Genomic DNA, 19,643 nt, shown 5'->3' with positions numbered 1-19,643 from the left:
TGTTTGAAACACTGCTTTGTGTGATTATAGGACACTGATATTGGCAATTATCCTTGGGTATGTAGTATTGCTATTCTGTGCCTTCATTTAAGTGATATTGCCTAACCTTAAGTGATCTTAATTTTTGTAAGAGTGGTAGTCCGTGCAGCATTCTCATCTGGAGATACATTTCGCACTCCTGCCCTCCCTTTATAACAAGTAACAGCTCAAAAAGGAATCCATTGCAGAAGTCAGGACTGTAGAACCAGGATCCAGTGGAATTCTGTACTCATGAAGTGTTCTGCAGAGTTAATATAATCTGATTGGAATGATGGCGGGGATATCAGTGGATGACATTTTATCTTGTGCTATGCTTCCTGGGCTGCTCAAACAAATACTGCAAAGGCCCCCATCTATTTAGAAGGCACTGTAGAATCCTGCCTACACACATAGAGGTAATAGTTATATACAACTAATCCTTTTTTAGTAGCCTTGGTTACAAAGAGGCACATTTCAGATTGCAGAGGTCAAAATGCCACAACAAATGGATAAACAACTTTTGAAATGCAGTTTGAGAATTTTAAGGAAATTCAAATACAACTCTGCCTCTGAAGTTTCAGTTGTTTTATACAATGCAGAATGAAAATACCTTCTAACTGTGACTGGTGCAGTTTAAAGATAATGTTATTAATGTGGTGAAGCCAACGTTTATATTTACATTAAAAAGTATTCGCGTACATCCTTGTGAATGAACACCGTTTTGTGCAAAATAGTTTGTTTCAAGACTCTTTTTGAGAAAAATGCATTTTTAAAAAGCTTCCGAACATGGAAGTCAAAGCTACTCCTGCTGTATTTACATAATTAATATTAATAAGTCAGAAAGGGGGGTGTATGTCAGCTGTAATTATGATGGAGTAATGTAAGTAAATACTTGTGAAACTATTAATGTCCACATTAATCCTTAATTTAACAGGTTGGCAATTGTGTTTTATGATGCGACAATAACTGGGAATCTGCATATAGTGGAAAATGTTTTATATAGGCTGGCACTCTATAAATGCAGGTCAGACAATATTTTTTTGTTGTTTTTGAGTGAGGTTGTATGAAATGATGAATGCTGGAGGTAAAGCAAGCACTGTTCATAGAATACTGCTATGTGAAATCCCATTAGGTATATTGACTGTAACTGATTAAAAGTTGCCATCACTTAAAAGCCACCATTTATTTAGTCCAGGTTCAAAATTTTACACTGCACTGTCTGTTAGATACTTGGTCATTTTTCATCAGGCCATTTTAGAATTGTTTTTAGCAAGCACTTTCAAAATCTTTTTCATTTTTAAAACTACATAGGGGCATGTACATTAACCTAAAATAAAAACCATATTGGCATTTTACATTGTTTATATGTATTGGGCATTAATGCATGTTTTCTTTTTAACAATTGCCATTCTTTGAGCATGTTCTTGGAAGGAAGACTTTATGGATTTACAGCCCGTGGAACCTCTGATATGGATGACTCTGCAGGGGAAATTGTGTTTCGCCTTCAGCTGGAATGATGGGACACATTGCAGTCCCTACTCAGCCCCTGTAACAATAGACTCCACACAATATGTGCATAATGGATACAGTTGCCTGTTATCTCTGTTTCTAGAATGTGCCTTCTAAGTGTTTGACTACTACTCCATTAAAATTGATTGAATATAGTTGGGTTTCAAATCCATACCTGTGGCAATGGCCAGGTTGATTAGGGTATTAAATAATCCTAACTTTACTTGCTCTTGTGGATAATTAGGGCATCAGTCAGGTGCACTATATGGCCCTTTGTTCAAACATATACCATCTATGAATGTTACTCTTATACAAACACATGCACACATGCCTTCAAAATGAAGGTATCATCCATTAACTAGAGGTCAGAATAGTTAAGATCATGCTAATTTGTGAAATTTGTGGTGGTTCTTAACATTACCCTGCCAAAACACATACCTCTCAACTGTGCAGATTTTCACACTGTCCAGATTTTGTTTTTTTATAAATTGTGGTTTTCTGGCAAATCTGTAAATATTGAAGTTTGAAAAAATGAGAGGCATTTGAGTTTGACTTCACGCCCTTCACAGAATTCATGCAAATGCAAAACCTGTTCTATCAAATTTCTAAGTTTGTAAGAACAATATTTAAAAATTGTCCCTAAGCTTGGGACTTTGTCCCAATTTTATTTATAGCTTTGTCCAAATTTCTTGCTCAGAGGTTGAAAGGTATGTCGTTATGATCACAAATGCCATACCTGAGCAGGTAGCCCTCTGTCCTCATGTCAGTTATTGTTCTGAGGATGCATTTCACATCATGTGTGATCACTCACTCTGCACTTCCACAGCAGGGATTGCTTCAGAAATTTATGCAAGACCGGGAATGGATAATCTCTGGCTTAATTTTTGCTGTTACCTGTTAAATGACCCAGCAGTCTCTGTATCTGCTGATCTGTGCCGCCTTGTTGTACACTAGATGCACAGCTTTAATTGCACTGATATCTTGCAAGTGGTGATACCCACAGAGTTCATGTGATCTTTCACAGGTCTTGTGTGGTCAGACCTTGACAGCTGTCTACGCTTTTGTAGATTAAGCACCAAAAAAATTTATAGATGGTCTATTAGGTTGTACTGGAAATCTTACTAGAATTCCTATACCTCCTCTCTTTTGGGACACCAATCAGTGGAATTTATGCTTTAAGTACTGAAGTCTGTCTCCTTCATCTTTATAAGACTACTACAGGCAGATGTTGCATTTTATCTGGTAAAAGTAGGCCACCTGCAGTAGCATTATGCAGTAGGCACTCCTCTTTCCTTTAACTTTGGCCGCCTCCTGACCATATTTGTTTTGCTGCTAAAGTGCTTTTATGTCCTGTGTTTATCGTTTCCAGTTAACCATACCATTTGTGTATCATCTTTGTGAAATATATCAGTTTTCTACACTGCTCTTCATATTAGAGTTTCTTTTTTTTTTTTTAATGTTCCTAACAAGTGTGAATGTTTCTGCATTACGCAATGAAAATAAAACATGGAAAGTCTAATGCCAATATATACAACAGACATTAACTTGGTTACTATTCTGACATTTCTTCTCTAGGACCACTGGGAAATCAGGGAGAAAAAGGAGTGCAGGGCCCACCAGGAAAAGCTGGCCCTCCAGGACCTGCTGGAAGTATTGGTGAACAAGGCCGAAAGGGAGATATGGGACCACAAGGTAAGAAACAGTAGTATTTAAGTATCACAAAGCAGATTCCATGGTGTGTGTTTCGCTCTCCCTCTAAATGTGTATATATGTGTGTTGTGTGTGTGTGTATATATAGTATATATTTACATGGCTATATGTAAATACATCAAACTTTAACAATCCAAAGTTTGTTGATGTGAAGTTACCAAGTTCTCTCTCAGCAATACTACTAAACCAGCTTTACCATAGGTGCAGCAGGGGGGGTAATTTCACCATTTTCTCATAGCTTCCCTTACTTATGATGCCAAAACAATATTTAACATGGGTCCTGCAGGGGGCAAGTTCATCATTCTTCTGGTTGGAAGTTTCATTAAAACAGTACTCTTTCAGTTTACACAGTTTGACAAAGCACCATTTTGACCACATGCAGGAATACTTTATATATTTATAGATTTGAATGAAGTCTTTGAGAAAACAGAGTGAACATTATTGTTTTGCATCCTGACAGCTGCTGTGTGCTGAGATTGCAGTATAGTGGGGTCTGGTAATTTGCTCTCTCCCTGCTGTTGTGCATTGTTAGAGTTGGTATATATAGCTAACAATGTATGTGCAGGGGGCTTGCCCCTGCAAAAAAGTGTGTGTATATAAATATAGCTTGCGGAATTAAAACAGTGCATTATACATTCATAATTCTTTAGCACATAAGAACAGTGCAGTATACATTCATAATTCTTTAGCACATAAGAAAACAGCAGGTCCAACGTTGTAGACTAACTTTTATTTAAAATTACCATTTTTTCCATAAACCTAGACAAGGCATGGTCACAAATTTTATAGAAAAAACGATTTTCCTTGCATCACTTTACATTTCAAGGCTTATGTCTCAGCTTTTCTGTCTGGGCTTCCTAGCTCTGAGTCTGTTTTTAGTCTGTTTTCATGCCTCTGTCTATCTCTTTATGGCCAAGTCTCTTCCTATGAGAGGCCCACATCTCTGTATTTCTGTCTGGTCAAAGCTGTGTTTTTCACTTTGTTTTCTACCTGCTTCTGGCCTTTCCTTGACATCAGGTGGGGGGTGGTTTGCTCACATCAGGGCAGTTATGTGGGTGTTCCTTCCATAATGCCCCAAAACTACAATTCCACATGCCCCACAGTAGTCAGTAGGATCACTATACCCCATGACCTCCCATCTCCGATATGAAGGGATGAGTCTCTTCAGCCAGTCAGATCCCAGCTTGACTGACTCCTGGCCTTAATGACAGATGACTGTGTCATCCAAGTTTTAGTTTGGTGATAACAGTCTCTGGTAAAGTCCCATTTAGTAAAAGGCATAACATTGTGGTGGTTGTATGCCATAAACAGCCATCCATTTCAGGCACTCCAAGTTTATCAGGTTAGTCAAGGCTTTTGCTGATAGGTATACTACATAAATTTTTTCCATTGTTAATTCTTTCCTTCATACAATCGTATTAATTAAGGGCCTGATCTAGACTATTTTAATATGAAAACTCCTATCAATGGATTTTACTCTGTCATCTGCTGTCTTGGAGACCATAGTATCATGTCCCTGTATTTTTTCTTTATCAGTATCAGAACCATCTACAGCACCATCTCCAGAGTTGTAATAAGGTTCTGAAATGGCTGATCACATTTTTTCTGAGACATCACACAATGCAGAAGAGGTACTTGTTCGTTTGTTTTGTAAAAAGTAAGAGTTGTGCTGTATCAAATTCTGATTCCTTTTACATCAGATGCAAGTAAAGTGAGTGCTCATGATTGGATTCTACTTGGCATGACGTACAGTTGAGTTACTGTTTACATTCCCAGTTAGATCTGAGTATTTCTGCAACTTCTAAGTTCTGCAGATGTTTGTTCTATGCTTTTCCCAGGCATGCTAATCTGATCTTCAGTACAATTTTGTTCAGCTGTCCCTAAGGCTTTCATACTCTGAAGGTCTTTATTCTCTACAGCGATCAACTCTCTTAGCTTCTGAAAGTTAGGATGATTCTCTTTTTGTTAGAAGGTATTGTTTTGCTTGTATTAGCTTGGTATAAGAAACAAGGATTGCCAGACATTATTGTAATTTATTATTTGCTTCCTTCAGATATTTGCTTTGGACTTTAATTGTAAAATCTAGAGTGTCTAGCTTCAGAAAAGAATCACATTCTTTCAGTCTACAAGGCAACTTTCTCTTTTTTTTTTTTTTTTTTTTTTTTATTTTTTTTCTTTCTTTCTATAGTACATTAATAAGACAATCATTCTTTTAGCACCTGGATATGTTTATTATGTGCACTTAAGTTGCTGTAACTTCATCTCAATATGTCTTCACATATTGCCTTTGAGTTTGCCACCAACCAGTGACGATGTCTACTTTCATGTATCATCTCAAATTTCCTTTGTGGCATAAGCTGGACCACTTATTATTCCACTTATTATTTTTATTATTATTAGCATGGGTTTTGTGCATTTCTTGACCATTTTTAAGGCTCTTAGAGATGTATCTTTAGTAACTAATTTTTGGCATGCACATTCAGGTATTTAGTTTATAGATCAAGCAGAACATTATCTGTTGTTGCTCCTGACACTATTAATTTTTACTCTGTAAACAATGTCAGCTCGAACCTGAAACTAACTTTTTTATTTTGACTTTTAATTTCCAGCACCAAATCATATGGTTATTTTCCTTTTACTTTGTGATGTAACTTGACTTAGTACTTCCAATTTATTCTTGTTTTTATTATTCCAGCCTATACATATAATTCAGTGAGTCTTTTTGATAAGTTAACTATTTCTTCTTTTTCTTTTGTCATTTCTTTTGCTGGTCATGTTCAGCCAACAACCTTCTAAAACTGTCATTTTATTTTCATCCTCAAAAACCTTTTCCATCACTGCTGTTAGTTCTGTCAGCATAAAGACAATACTTCCTGGTTGTCTTAGTATCTCTGCACTCTCTGTTAATGCTCTAACTTGATCTTGTAAAATTATACAGTATTGACAAAGGGAGGGGAGTCTTATTTTCTCATGTTCTTAGTTAGCCTTTGGCTGCAAAAGTATATCTTCCCTACAATATGTAGTTTCTTTTAAAACCGTTCTGTCTTCAGCACCATCCGTCCCAGATCTCTTATAACCTTTAATATTCAGCTTGAATCATTTTCAAATAAGGATTCACTTTGTTGCCACATTGGACTGAAAACCATTCAGGTTTACTGCCTATCTATAAAATTCTGATGCAAAGCATGTTCTTTCTGTTGGACCACAGCATTGTTTGTGACCAGACTTAGTTGGCCAACATCACATTTCTTTTGTGAATACATCTTCCTGTATCTCAGTAGTTTAGCATTTGTTGTTCTTAAGTGATAGCAATACATATATTTTGCTTATTACCTTTTTGCCCCCCCCCCTCCATTTTTAATTCAGATAATTCACTGTCAGTTTTGACAAATTTGTACACATTTTTTTTCTTCATTCCCATATGAACTTCCTTTTTACTTTCAGAGGGTTTTGCTTTTAAAATTAGCACCCATTTTTTGCTTCACACAGCAGTGAATCCTCTTTTTTCCATGTGTTTCACTTTTTGAATCGGTAATTTATACTAACTAAACACTATTGCAGCAGATTTAGTAAAACAAATTTTCCACAAACTTTTGTTGCAAGTCCTTAGTATAACACCAAGGACTTTTATAAGATACCCTTTAATTGCCATGATAACTTGGCTTTCTTACTGAAGCAAGACTCTCTATATGGGCACAGAGCAAATATTATAAGTATATAATTTCCTTAGTATAAATTAATTCAGCACTCAAATACTTGCTGTTTACTTAGATGTCGCATACAGTTTGCCAAAGGTTTCTTGCTGCTACTTCAGACATAACAGGACATGGCATCATTTAGTGCTGCATAAAGTTATATACTTTACCACAGACAGTACCTAGTAAGATTCAGTGCTGTATACACTTCTTACATACATCATATAGTAAGATTCAGTGCTTAAGTGTCTGTCAGTAAAGATCACGCAACTCTTACTGAACAAGACCATACCAATGACAACTGGAATTCTGGATACAAGTATTCAGCAACCTGAAGATTTGGAACATATAGAAGAAATACTAAAAAGAAAAAAAAGATCATGTTCCCAACAAAGAGGAAAAAGAAGGTGACTAATGTCTATAAAGCAAAGAGAATACATACTAAAAGTGGCACAATGGTTAAGATGTGTACCTTGTAAACACAAGGTGTACAGGGTTTGATTCTCACATGGAGTAGCTGGATAGGCTTAAAATGGCCCACAAGGGCAATTAGCCTAGTACTAATCTATGAACCTATGAAATAAAAAGGACACTGCTTTGTTATGTAATGCATTACAGGGAATGCTATTTTTCTATCAGAAAACCTTCAGTCTATAGAATGTAGGAAACAGAGGCAAGAGGCAGGTAAAAAGGAAAAAAATCAAAACTGAACATGGAAGAATGTTACTGTAAGAAAGAGGATAAAGACAGAAGCTGACAACATGGCTCAAGCTGTGGATGTACGAAGCAAACTGTATGAGGATTGTATGCTTGCAAATGTAATAAGCAATGAAAGCAGTGGGATTAATAACACTAACAGGGATGAAGATCACTCATTTGTACCAACTGATAGAGCAGATATTGCTGTACTAGAAGTTGAAGATTCTTCACATCTACTCAGAAAAGATTCATGTAATTGGAGATTAAATTTTTAGTGGAACTGATATATTTACATAGGAGATAATGAACACTGAATAGTGTTATGCTTGCCAGGAGCAAAAATAGAAGATGTGAGAGAGGCCTTAGAATGCCTTAGTCTTAGGAAGTATAGATCTGTTTTTCAGTGTTGGTATAAATGATCTCATCCACAAGGATTCTAAGTGTTAGTATGGAATTTACAGCCTTCTTTAGACTACCTTGTACAGGTATTGGGCCATATTTTTCAAAAATCGCATATAGAAAGGTGAGTTGGGTCACTGTCAATGAAAAGATTTTTGGAGAAATGTGTAGAACATCTGAGCCTAATTTTGGACGCACGTGTTTAGACAGGTACACTTGCCAAGATCAGGTAAGAGAATTTTTCTAGTAGTTGACAAACACAAGGCAGGATTTTTGTCAGTTCAAAAATTTAACAGTTCAAATATTACTGACATAATTAACCATAATCAGAATAACAAAAAAATATCCTCAGCTCTCTTTCTGGACCTATCAAAGGCCTTTGATATGGTTAACCACCAGCTACTTCTCCACACTCTGAAAACTCTACCTAGACAACCAAACACTGGACTGGTTTCATGCCTATCTCTGATAGGCAACAAGCAGTACTCTGGCAGAATAAGCTCTCTCGCCTCTTACCAAATACCATAGGGGTTCCTCAAGGTTCCATATTGGGACCTCTTCTCTTTTCAGTCTTTATTAATGACCTCTACACAGCCATCCCTGAGGCCACCTGTATTCAATATGCAGATGACTCGACACTAGTTTGTTCTGATACATCTCAGTTAACCTACTAACCACAACCCAATGCATTTTTACTGCAGTAGAAAACTGGCTATCAGGTCGTCAACTGATCTTGAATCCAAACAAAACTAAATTAGTACTCTTCCATCCAACCCATAAACTCTGTCCTATATCCTTTACTATACAATCCAACAATGGGACTATCATCTCCCCAGACTCCTATACCAAACTATTAGGAGTTACCATTGACAATAAACTTAGATTCGACATGCACATTAACCAAACCATTAAAACCATTAACAAGAAACTTGGGTCACTATATAGGATAAAATCTTTCCTAACTCCAATTGCCAAAGTGGCCATTGCCCACTCACATCTTCTCTCTACCCTTCTATATGCCTCCTCCATGCTTACTAACCTTAACAAATCTGACCTAAATAAACACTCATGTTATAATCATATTGCCAGATTTGCAACTGGCATGCACTATAGAACCCATCACTGTGTTAACCTAAGAAACCTCGGTTGGATAGAATTACCAAACCTTCTCCAGCAGAACCAACTCATAGAAGCATTTAAAATTCTCAAACAACCTGACAACACTCCTGCACTGAAAAATTTAATTATACCCTACACCAGTCTCAGCTGTCTACGCTCATCAAACAGGCTACTTGTCCAAACAGTCAAATCCTATAACTCCGGGGGTGATGCACTGTTTGCTAACGCCACTGGAAAAATATGGAACTCCCTTCCTTTCAACCTCACTCTTACTACCTCCCTAACCCAATTCAAAAAGAGTCTAAAATACCATTTTAAGTCACATTGGCTTTGCCAATGCTCAAACCCAGATTAACTCCTCTTCAGTAAGCCAAGATCATACTTTTCTTCAGGACTATCCAAGTATAAAAACTTTAGACCTTTATTCTCAATTGACCTAACCCCATATTTCCTTGAGATTTTTTCTGCCCATAAATGGAAGCCCTTTAATCTTTGCTAAAAGGACAACCTAGAGAAGAAAAAGATCTGTTGTAGTCTGATTGCTATTCCGAAGATGTTTTTCTAGAATACATATATTTCAAGTCTTCTCCTCATATGCATTAATTACTAAATGAAACAATATGTATCTATGTAACGTGTATGTAACTTACTGTCAATGTGGAGCTTTTCTCCCTGGGCCTCCGCTGAAAATGGACATGTATTCAGTCGGATCATCCCGGTCAACAAATGTAAAATAAAAAATAAAAATAAAATATAGCAACATTTGGTGCATCTCTGGCTGTTAATGCAAGGAGAATTAATAATTTTTCTTAATTAGGAAAACTTGCTACATTCCCACAAGATTAGTGGTGTTATTGTTTGTGAAATGTGGTTAAAGAACAATGACTGGAAACCAGTTCTGTCAGGGTATAAATGTTTTTACTATAACAAAAATCAAGTGGAGGTGTTATGATAGGTCTTGAACATGGTTATAAGACCTGTGATTATTATATGTTCAGTGCCAACACCAATACTGTAGATTGTGTAACTGTAACAATAAAGACAACTCTGTAACATATAACAATTGCTGGATGTACAGACCACAATAGTCAAATGCTGATGACCTAGAGGGATTCAAACATTGCAGGAAACACAGGAGGGACGAATAATAGTGGAAGGGGGACATTTACCAGAAACAGACAGAAATAATATGGATTCAATAAGATTAATAAGGAAACCATTTACAACCTATGTTCAGGAATAATTGCTTCAGACTAAAGTCTACCAGGGAACTGAACATGCTAGAAATTGTTTGTGCTCCTAAAGAAATTACTGTTGGTCCATGTAAACTTTTACCACCATTGATCTGCAATGATCATGGGGTTATAAAGGTTAGTTTATTGTTAAATAATTCTTCCAAACTGAAATCTTAAACCAATGTACAGAAGATTAATAACAGATTATATGGAAGCAAAACTGTATGGAAGTCTAATTGGAGTGATGCATTCAGTGGAAATACTGCAGTAGGAATGTGGCAAATTCTGAAGGAGAAATTATTTGAATGTAAACAAATAAAAAAAAATGCTTAACATTAGGATCTAAGCACACAACTCCAGGAGGATGCAGTTCCATAAGAACAAGACACTTGATTAAGGTGAGAGAGAAAAAATATAAGACTTTAAAAACTGACATAAACAAGCTTGACAGACATTAAACACAGTAAGAGATAAGATCAAGAAAAGACTGAAGAAAATGTATATAAAGATATTGTGCATATTGGGTAACTGTCGCTTTTGTGTTGGTACACGAATTAACGAGTCTGTCGGTTCTGTTTAAGTAGTTTTATTCTATACAAGCACATTGTAGAGGCTTATTGACTGACTTGGTAACTTGTATACAAACTACTGTGATCATACTTGCTCACTTCACTGGCTGCTTCTGCAAAATAGCACTAGGGATTGCACGTGTCTGGAATTTATACATGCATGCACAGCCTCACATGCTTCTTAAAGACATAGCATGCACAGATTACTACATCCTCCCTCCTTGAAAAATAGATCATGCAATTTGTCATGAGATTATTTAGCATGCAGAAATCACAGATAATCTAAAGACCTGCATTATTATGCAGTACTAGGTATACACACACACACAGAGTCCATGTTGCTGTGTGTTTCACACTAGGCTTAGAAACTCTTCCATACTGTGTAACATAAAACTGGAAATCAGATTTGGCAACTGGGACAGTCTCTGCCAAGTGGTTGACCTGTGGAATGTTCAAATTACTCTGGAACAGCATCAGACTTTTTCTGGTCTGGAAACAATGTCGGACTCCTCCTTTGATTGATTTAGAGTTTGTATCACAGATACAATGTTATGATTGCAATGATGATGGTTCTGGTACAGGAAGAAGTCTGTGATTCCTGCTATACTCCACACCCTCTGAGGTTACAAAGTAGGATCTCAGCTCGGCACAGATGCCTGTAATCTGTCCTATTCGGTCATCATCCGAATTCATACCATTTCTCCTCAACAAACAAAAAAATAATCTGCTCGATCTGTCGTAACTAGATTTCTGGATATTATGCTTCAACAATTGAGCATTGATTGTTTTATTGTTCAAGTTAGGCTGTAACAAACTTGATGAAATAGGTAGTGTAGTTCTAGTTTGCCTGGAAAGTATTTGAGCAAGTGAGCCAAGAATATCATCACAAGGTATATTTCTGATATCAAGCAAATTCAAGAATACATTGTCACGTTTTGACTAAGTAATTGCTTTGCACTCTACTGCTCGTTCAGCTAGACCATTGGATTGAGGATATTCAGGACTACTACTGACATGTACAAAGTCCCATTATCTTGTAAATTTCTGAAACAACTGGCTAGTAAACGGAGTACCATTGTCAGAATAAAGTTTGTGTGAACTACCGTGAACTGAGAAATGACATTTTAACTTGGTTATAACAGCTGTTGATCAATTTCAAACCAGTTTGAGTCTACCATCGCACTGGAGCGGAATGCATAGGTTTCTTTAGAATGGTAACTAGAGGTTGCTACAGTAGACCAAGGTAATTCAGGTATTGGATTTAGCTGAAGCGGTTCTCTTTGCAAATGCACTCTGGTACTATTACATACTGAACAAGAAGAAAGAACTCTTATCAATGTATTTTGATAATGAAGGCCAAAGTAGTAATTATCTTGCCCTTCTCTTAGTGGATAATAAACCTGGGTGACCACGATGCAAAATTAGAATATATTCTTGCTGTAAGGAAGAAAGGACAACAATTTTAGGACCTTTGAAAATAACGCCATCTTCCATCAACAATTCATCTCTGTAAGGAAAATGATTGCACCTCAGGTGATACACTAGATTCTTTGACATCCATCTGACATTGATGTAGTGGTTAAGCTTTTGTGAAACTGGATCAGTCGTAGTGTGATCTCTCAACTCATCAAATCTAGTGGTGGAAAAATTACGCACTGACATTACATCAGTCAAAAGTTTCAGCAGCAAGCTGTTCTGTTGTACTTGGTGATCTGGATAAGGTATAAGCCAGATAGAACGATTTACCTTTAGTGTGGGACATTTTAAAAGTGTACTTTTGCAATTTAAGCATCATTCTTTGTAATCTCACTGGAGCAGAATGCATAAGCTTCTTTAGAATAGTAACTAGTGGCTGATTAGTTTCAATCTGAATAGCTCGAACATAAATATAATATGAAACTTGGAAAACTTTCTCAATTTGAGCATAATGCATCTCTGAGTAAGTGTCCTAGATGCATAGGCTACTGTTCTGCCCTCTTGAAGAATAACTGCACCTAGACCAAAGTTTGAAGCATCACAGGAAAGAAGTGGTTTATTCACATCGTAGTACCTTAACGTAGCTGAGGCGGCAATTTCCTGCTTAAGGTCATCAAACAACTTCTGATGCTGCAGCCATGACCATTCAACATTTTTGCATGTTAGTTCTCTCAAAGGTTCTGTCAACTCACTGAAATCTGGTATAAACTTTCCTAAATTGACCATGTCCAGAAAATTCTGTAAACTTTGCACATTATCTGGTGCTGACCTCTCTAAACTAGCTGTTTGAGTCAGGTCTTGAGCCTGTATTTCTAAACAAATGTCCAACATAGTTTACTTTTGGAAGTCTGAATTTGCACTTCAGAGGATTGAGCTTCAAATTTACTTCACGTGCTCTGTCTAGAACTTTCTTGAGGTTTCTGTCATACTCTGCTTCACCATTGCCTCCAACTAAGATATCATCTACTATTATGGCACAAGGATATCCTGAAAAAAATTGTTCCATTGCATGCTGAAAGACTTCACTTGCAGAATTTATACTAAATGGCATCCGTAGGAATCTGTACCTGCCAAACAAGAGTACCAAAGTAGTTAGAAATGAGGGTTAGTGATCAAGCATCACTTGCCAAAACAAACTCTCTGCATGCATCCAAAACAGAAAGTATCATAGCATTTGGTATTGGAGCTGCAACATCCTCAACTGTACGCATTGGCTGATATGGCCTTTTTTAATACTTTGTTCAAATCTCTAGGATCAATGCATATTCTGATTTATTTTTGTCTGAATTTGAGCAGCTAAGATGGAGGACACCCATTCAGTTTGGTTCTGTGACTGGACAAATCACACCTTGCTGCACCATCTTATCCAAGTGAGCTTTGAATTTATTTTGCATTACTATTGGAACTTTTCTTGCTGGTCTGACTACTGAAGTGACCTGAGGATCCAACTTCATGGAATACACAACTGGAAGTTTCCTTAACTTGTCATCAAAAACATCAGCATACTCCGAGGAAAATGGCTTTGGAAAAACTTGAACTTGGAACTCCACTCGCATGATAAACTTCTTTTATCAAAATAAAGCAGATTCATTCTCAAACTGTCTGAGACATAGTAAAGATTGCACTGGTCATTGGACTGCATAAGTTGTAACAGTTCTCAGCCAAATAACAAAGTATTACTGAACTTTCGGTTTGAATGTCCTCACTGCCATATGCAACAAGTCTTAGCATTGCTGGTCACACTGAGTTCCTTGGTTCTCACTTTTGCAAATGTATCTGCTGATATAACATTACACTTTGACCCAGTGTCTACTTTGAGCTCTCTGGATTTTCCTTTGATCTGAATGCTGCAAAACACTTCACTCCTTCTAAATAAGTTTACTGCATCGGCTCTTTTTCCAAGTACTGAGACATCATCCACATATAAAGTTTGGTTCTACTTGATCAACTTGCTTCTTTGTGTGACCTTTCTTTACAACTGCGTGAGGCTTGCTTACTTGATTTGCAAACCTTCTGAAAATGGTTCCATGTTTTATACATGTGGCATTGCTAAACATATGGTAAACACTTATGTCTTTTAGACTAAAGATTTGTACCACAATTGCGATAGTTAACAAAGCTAGACTTGGGTTTTGCTGACTCATGTTTGTGTTGCAGTGAGCTGGCGGTGGAGCTTGCACTTTTTCTGGAAAGCTTTGTACCTTCTTTGGAAACCCTGTGGCTGCCCTTTTCTTAGGCCTGTTTCTGCTTGCCATGTGTTGCATACTATCTACGTTTGCTCTGGAGCTTACTGAAACTATGCTTTTGTCACTTGCAAGCATGTTCGTATGTCTTTCTGTCATCTCATGGATATGACAAATTTCTATTAACTTAATGTCAAATCTCTGTCACAAAGTAAAATCTCTCACTGCAGCTCTTAATACCACACACATGTCTGTCCTGTTTCAGCTCATCTTTCACATCACCAAACCAACACATTTTAACTTTGTTTCTCAAGACATTTATATAAGATGCAAACATTTCCCCTGGTTTCTGATCTCTTGTGTAAAACAAATCTCTCATGTAATGTTCATTTGGGGGTTGCACATTTCTCTGAACTTACTCTTCAAACACTCTGTCTTCCCTTTATTCAGCTTGCACAACAATATGGTGGTCTGCACCTTTACCTTAGTACACTGCTGGGGCTATACAAAAGAATGTTCTCTTTCTATGGCCTCTGAGTGTGCTAGGTTTAGCAAAATAAATGCATTGGAATGTGCCTCTATCTGCATAAGCTGCTTGTATGAAAATATTGTACTGTTCAAATATTCTCCAGTTCTCTGCAATATTCTGATCAAATACAAGTGGTTAAGGTTTTCAATCAATCTGCCGTATTAACACATCAGTGAAGGGTCTTGCAAGTACATATAAATACACACACACGTGCATAAGTAATTGGCATAAACACAATTTCTTCAATGCTTTTGTGCTCAGTACTTATACTTTCTCTCTCAGCTTCTCGGAATTGTGTGAATGAACAACCTCCTAGTACTTTCAAATAACTGGAGTAACTTCTTGGGCTTCTCAGTGCTTTATTGCACTTTGCAGAATACCTTTTTAGATTTCTTGATGCTTTACTGTGCATTACGAAATAGCCTTTGAGAGCTACCAATGCTTTACCAAACTTTCCGGAGCAGCTTTTTTAACTTTTTGATACATTACAGAACTTTGCGGAATAATTTCTCAGATTTTTCCGATGGCCTTTTATGAAAGCTTCACTTGATTAAGGTGGAAATGCTGAAATTTTCATTGCAGAAAGGAATTTGAGGTATACATAGTCAAGAAAGGAATTTGAGGTATACATAGTCAACAAAGCAAATATAAGTAGGGAGGGGCAGTCTGCATATGAAAGCATCTTATCCTGTTGCTACATGCTCATGTTAGTCTTTGGTTTGCAGAACTAGTGTGCATTTGTGTGTAATTAAGTTGGGATACTTTATTGTGTCTAAACTGGTTAGTGTGTGTGTGTGTGTGTGTGTGTGTGTGTGTGTGTGTGTGTGTGTGTGTGTGATACAAAATTTAAATATATTATTGCAACTGTTATTTATCACAATTAGATGCCTGATATGTATAGCTGCTGGTTAGATGTGGAGGGGTGACCTGTCTATGGATAAAAGTAACTTACTCTGTCCTCTACTCATTCTAAACAGCTTTTATTCTGATTTTACAGGGCTAGCATGCATTTGTGGGAAGCAAGTTGGAATACTTTACTGTGACTGTGTGTGTGAAACTCGAAATTCATTATTGTGGACAATTATTTTATCACAGTCAGGTATCTGAGATGTAACTAGATAACAAAATTGCTATTACTGATTGGTAAGGTGGGGAGACATCTGTAGATGAATGCAACTTTTCCTCTTGCCTTGTGCTCATTTTAAACTGTCCATCTATATTTGCAGGAGTAGTGTGCATTTGTGTGAAGTAAGTTAACATATTTTATATACAGATTGTGTGAAACTTGACATATATTACAGTGGCAATTAATCTTACCAGTGACATATGAAGTGCAAATAATCAACAATGTGGATACAATTGCTATGTATGTGGGCTGTCTTTGGATGAAAATGATTAATCCTGCTGTCATGATCAAGTTAAATAGTTACTAGTATAGCTTTGCATGACTAATTTGTATTTGTGCAAAGCAATGTAGAATACTTTACCCTGGCCATTTTATATCACATTCAGATAAATAAGGTGTATATAGTCAAAGTGGCTGTTGTTGAGGAGTATGGGCATTGATAGACAGTAGTTCAAGTAGTCTATTTTTACTTTTATTTATCCTTTCTTGACCAAATTAGTCCCACAAGGTAAGCAACCTCTTTTTTTCAGAGGAGACCCGAGGTGGTAATTATATTACTAGCGGAAATTTGGCCAGGAAGTATTCAAAATTGGATCAGTTTGTAATTATTAGTAAATTAGTTTCTTTTCTTGCCAGAAAGTTGTTTAGCCTTAAAACAAATACAAATTAAAATGATCTGGTAAAACAGTATATATTCAGAAAGGTGAATAAGAATATGTGCATTTATGTATGGTCCTAAAAAGAAGGTATTTGTGGGACCCATGGTTTGAGTCCTCAGGATGCACTTAATCCATCACTGCATGTTTCATAAGTAAAGTCCAGAAAGAATGATTTATTTATGACAGTTTGATTTTGTTAAAAGATTACTTGTCCATGACTTTAACAGAGGCTATATTCTTTACTGAAACTGTGCATGTCACTGTCAGTGGTAAGTGAAGTAGTTCTGACTGCTATTCTTATCCTGATTTAAAGCCATTAAGAGGCATTTCCAGTCAGAGAACCTGCCAGCCCAAGTTTTGTGACCATATGTTCCTAGAGAATTGTAATCGCACCTTCTTACATAAAGGTCTATTTGTCTGTCACCTAACGTAAAATTCTAATAGTATTTTTCTATATACGGTTCATCTGCAACAAGTCAAGTTAAAAATAATATGGATTAACAGTAACCAAGCATCATTCAGTTTAACAGAATGTTAAATTTTAAATATGTTCAGGCTATTTTATGAGATTTTCCATATTAATATTTTTCTAATAATGAAATGTTAACTAACTTTTTACATTCTAATTATTTATCTGATTTCATACATTTGTCATGTTTTTTTCACTCCAAATAGTTTGCTGAAATTATAAATATGGCCATGTGCATGAGGAAGAAAGGACTTGTGTAGTTGAATATGAAGGACTATAGGAATAGTGGGAATATGGGAATAGTTGGTCTATAAATGTATATACTTTCTAAACGAGCACAATTATTTTTTCTGTTCATGCTTAACATTTGTTCTTAGGAGCTCCCTGTAATATGGAACGTGTGAGCGGCTTGGAAACTTCACTTGCAGCAGCACTCTCGAGAATTGCAAAACTTGAAAAAGGTAAGTATTTAACTTTGTTTCAGATCATTTGCTTCCTCCTCTCTCTCTCTCTTTGAAGCGTACAAAGCCTTGCAATTACTTAGAAGTGTTTTTAGGCATTAAGTCTCTTGAAAGAGATATGCATATTCTTAATTATTTCATGTTTTCCATTTATGTATAATTATTTCTTGACATTTTCAAAAGCAATACAATATACAGGAGTTCAGATACATTGGAAACTTGGAATATCTATTTAACAAAGATAAAATACTAAACATATCAGTCCTTGGGACTTTCTAGAGCATGGGGCCTTGCATACACAGAGTGCAATCATTATTTTTATTTAAATCTAGATATTGCTAACTCATCAACCACATCAGTTCCTACAAAGAGGGTTACTGAATTCAGTAACTTCTTTTCAGTGAGAATTGTAATAGATTGTGAAACCACTATCTGTAATTCTGAATACAAGTATCTTAAAGGGATTGTGCTTTATTTGAGGCTAATTTGAGGGCAGCTAAAGGCAAGCATTTTGTTGCTGTGGCTACACTTTGGGCAATGCACAGATTTCTGATTAATCCTTTGTAGGTTTACCATGAAATGTATTAATGATGCACAGGTGTAAGCATGCCTTGCTTTGTGTTTGAAGTCAGCCAAGAGTCATATTTATGTACTACTATTGCATATGTTGGAGATTCCTGTTTTTTTTTTTTTTTTTTTTTTTTTTTTGGTAAATGCATATACATTGATATATCAACACATCTGGCACTCTAATATAATTATAGCATGCTTCGTTTCATTCATCGTAATGTTTACCTTTGTGCATGTTTAACAACATTCTCCATGTTAGTCTGATGTGAATATTTCCCAGATTTCTACTCCCTTTTCACCTCTGTTTTAACAATTTGCTTCTTTGCATTTGATTTGCCCATCTTCTGATTTTTTTTTCCATCCTCTTCCCTGTTTTCACTTTTTGATTCATTTCCCCTTCTACTTATCGTTTTTGTCTTCATTTTCTCCCTTTAACCAGGTCCTGATTATGCACTTTTTGTATTTTTATAAAATGACACGTTCCACCTTTTCTTCCCCATTTTTCTTCACTCCCTGATCTTGTACTCTATCATAACCCTCCATATCAATACCATATCAAATTGTCACTCCTGTCTGTGGAAGCCTTTCTTTTCCAATGCTTTCTTCTTGGATTTCTATCCACCATGCAGGGATCAGGATAATCTTACTTCCGTTCCTTCCAGTTTTCCCCTCTGCTTTTATAGCAGGCAGGGCTATTTCTCCTTATGCCCAGCTACAATATCCTCCTCCAGCACCTTGAGGCACATTCCAAAAACATACATTATAAGTTTGCCTTTCTCATTTCCTTCTATTATCCTTTGTGATGTGAAATCCTCAGATTCCAACTTCTCAGGTGTTGGTTCTTTATATGCCACATGTCCCAGACCTCCAGCCATTCCTCCACATCTCACCTATGACCCTCCTATTGTTACATCATTGCATTCTTTTACTTCTCATTTGTGGCTTTCCTCATGCTCCTTATTCCATTATTTCACCAATGATTTGTGGATCTCATCCTCTTCACATCTGATCTTTTTCCTACTTTTTAGGTTTCTAAAGCCTCAACATTTAATTATTTATACAAATTGTTATTTGTTATATTCAAAAGTTTTCTATGTTTAGAATAGTTTGTTTAAAAGGATAATGGAATTATCAAATTAATAGTTGTAAAATATTTTACAAATATATATAGTTATTAGTTAAAAATAATAAATACATTCATATACATATTAATTTTT

At 36.3% G+C, this 19,643-nt stretch overlaps 1 protein-coding gene across 1 annotated transcript in view; it reads left to right on the top strand.

The window, feature by feature from the left end:
- LOC122805267 (mannose-binding protein A-like) overlaps positions 1-18,897 on the top strand; it is a 136,780-nt gene extending 117,883 nt beyond the window's left edge. Inside the window, exons 4-6 of the mRNA XM_044075356.1 lie at positions 3,103-3,219; positions 17,773-17,856; positions 18,866-18,897. Coding sequence (XP_043931291.1) covers positions 3,103-3,219; positions 17,773-17,856; positions 18,866-18,897 — 233 coding nt within the window. The remainder of the gene's footprint in view (positions 1-3,102; positions 3,220-17,772; positions 17,857-18,865) is intronic.
- The last annotated feature ends 746 nt before the right edge of the window (positions 18,898-19,643 follow it).

The sequence above is a fragment of the Protopterus annectens genome, chromosome 6.part1, assembly GCF_019279795.1.
Source record: "Protopterus annectens isolate FY-2018-M chromosome 6.part1, PAN1.0, whole genome shotgun sequence".
In the NCBI taxonomy this organism is placed as follows: domain Eukaryota; kingdom Metazoa; phylum Chordata; order Ceratodontiformes; family Protopteridae; genus Protopterus; species Protopterus annectens.
The sequence above is the reverse complement of the archived record's forward strand: the minus strand, read 5'-3'. Positions and strand labels throughout refer to the sequence as shown.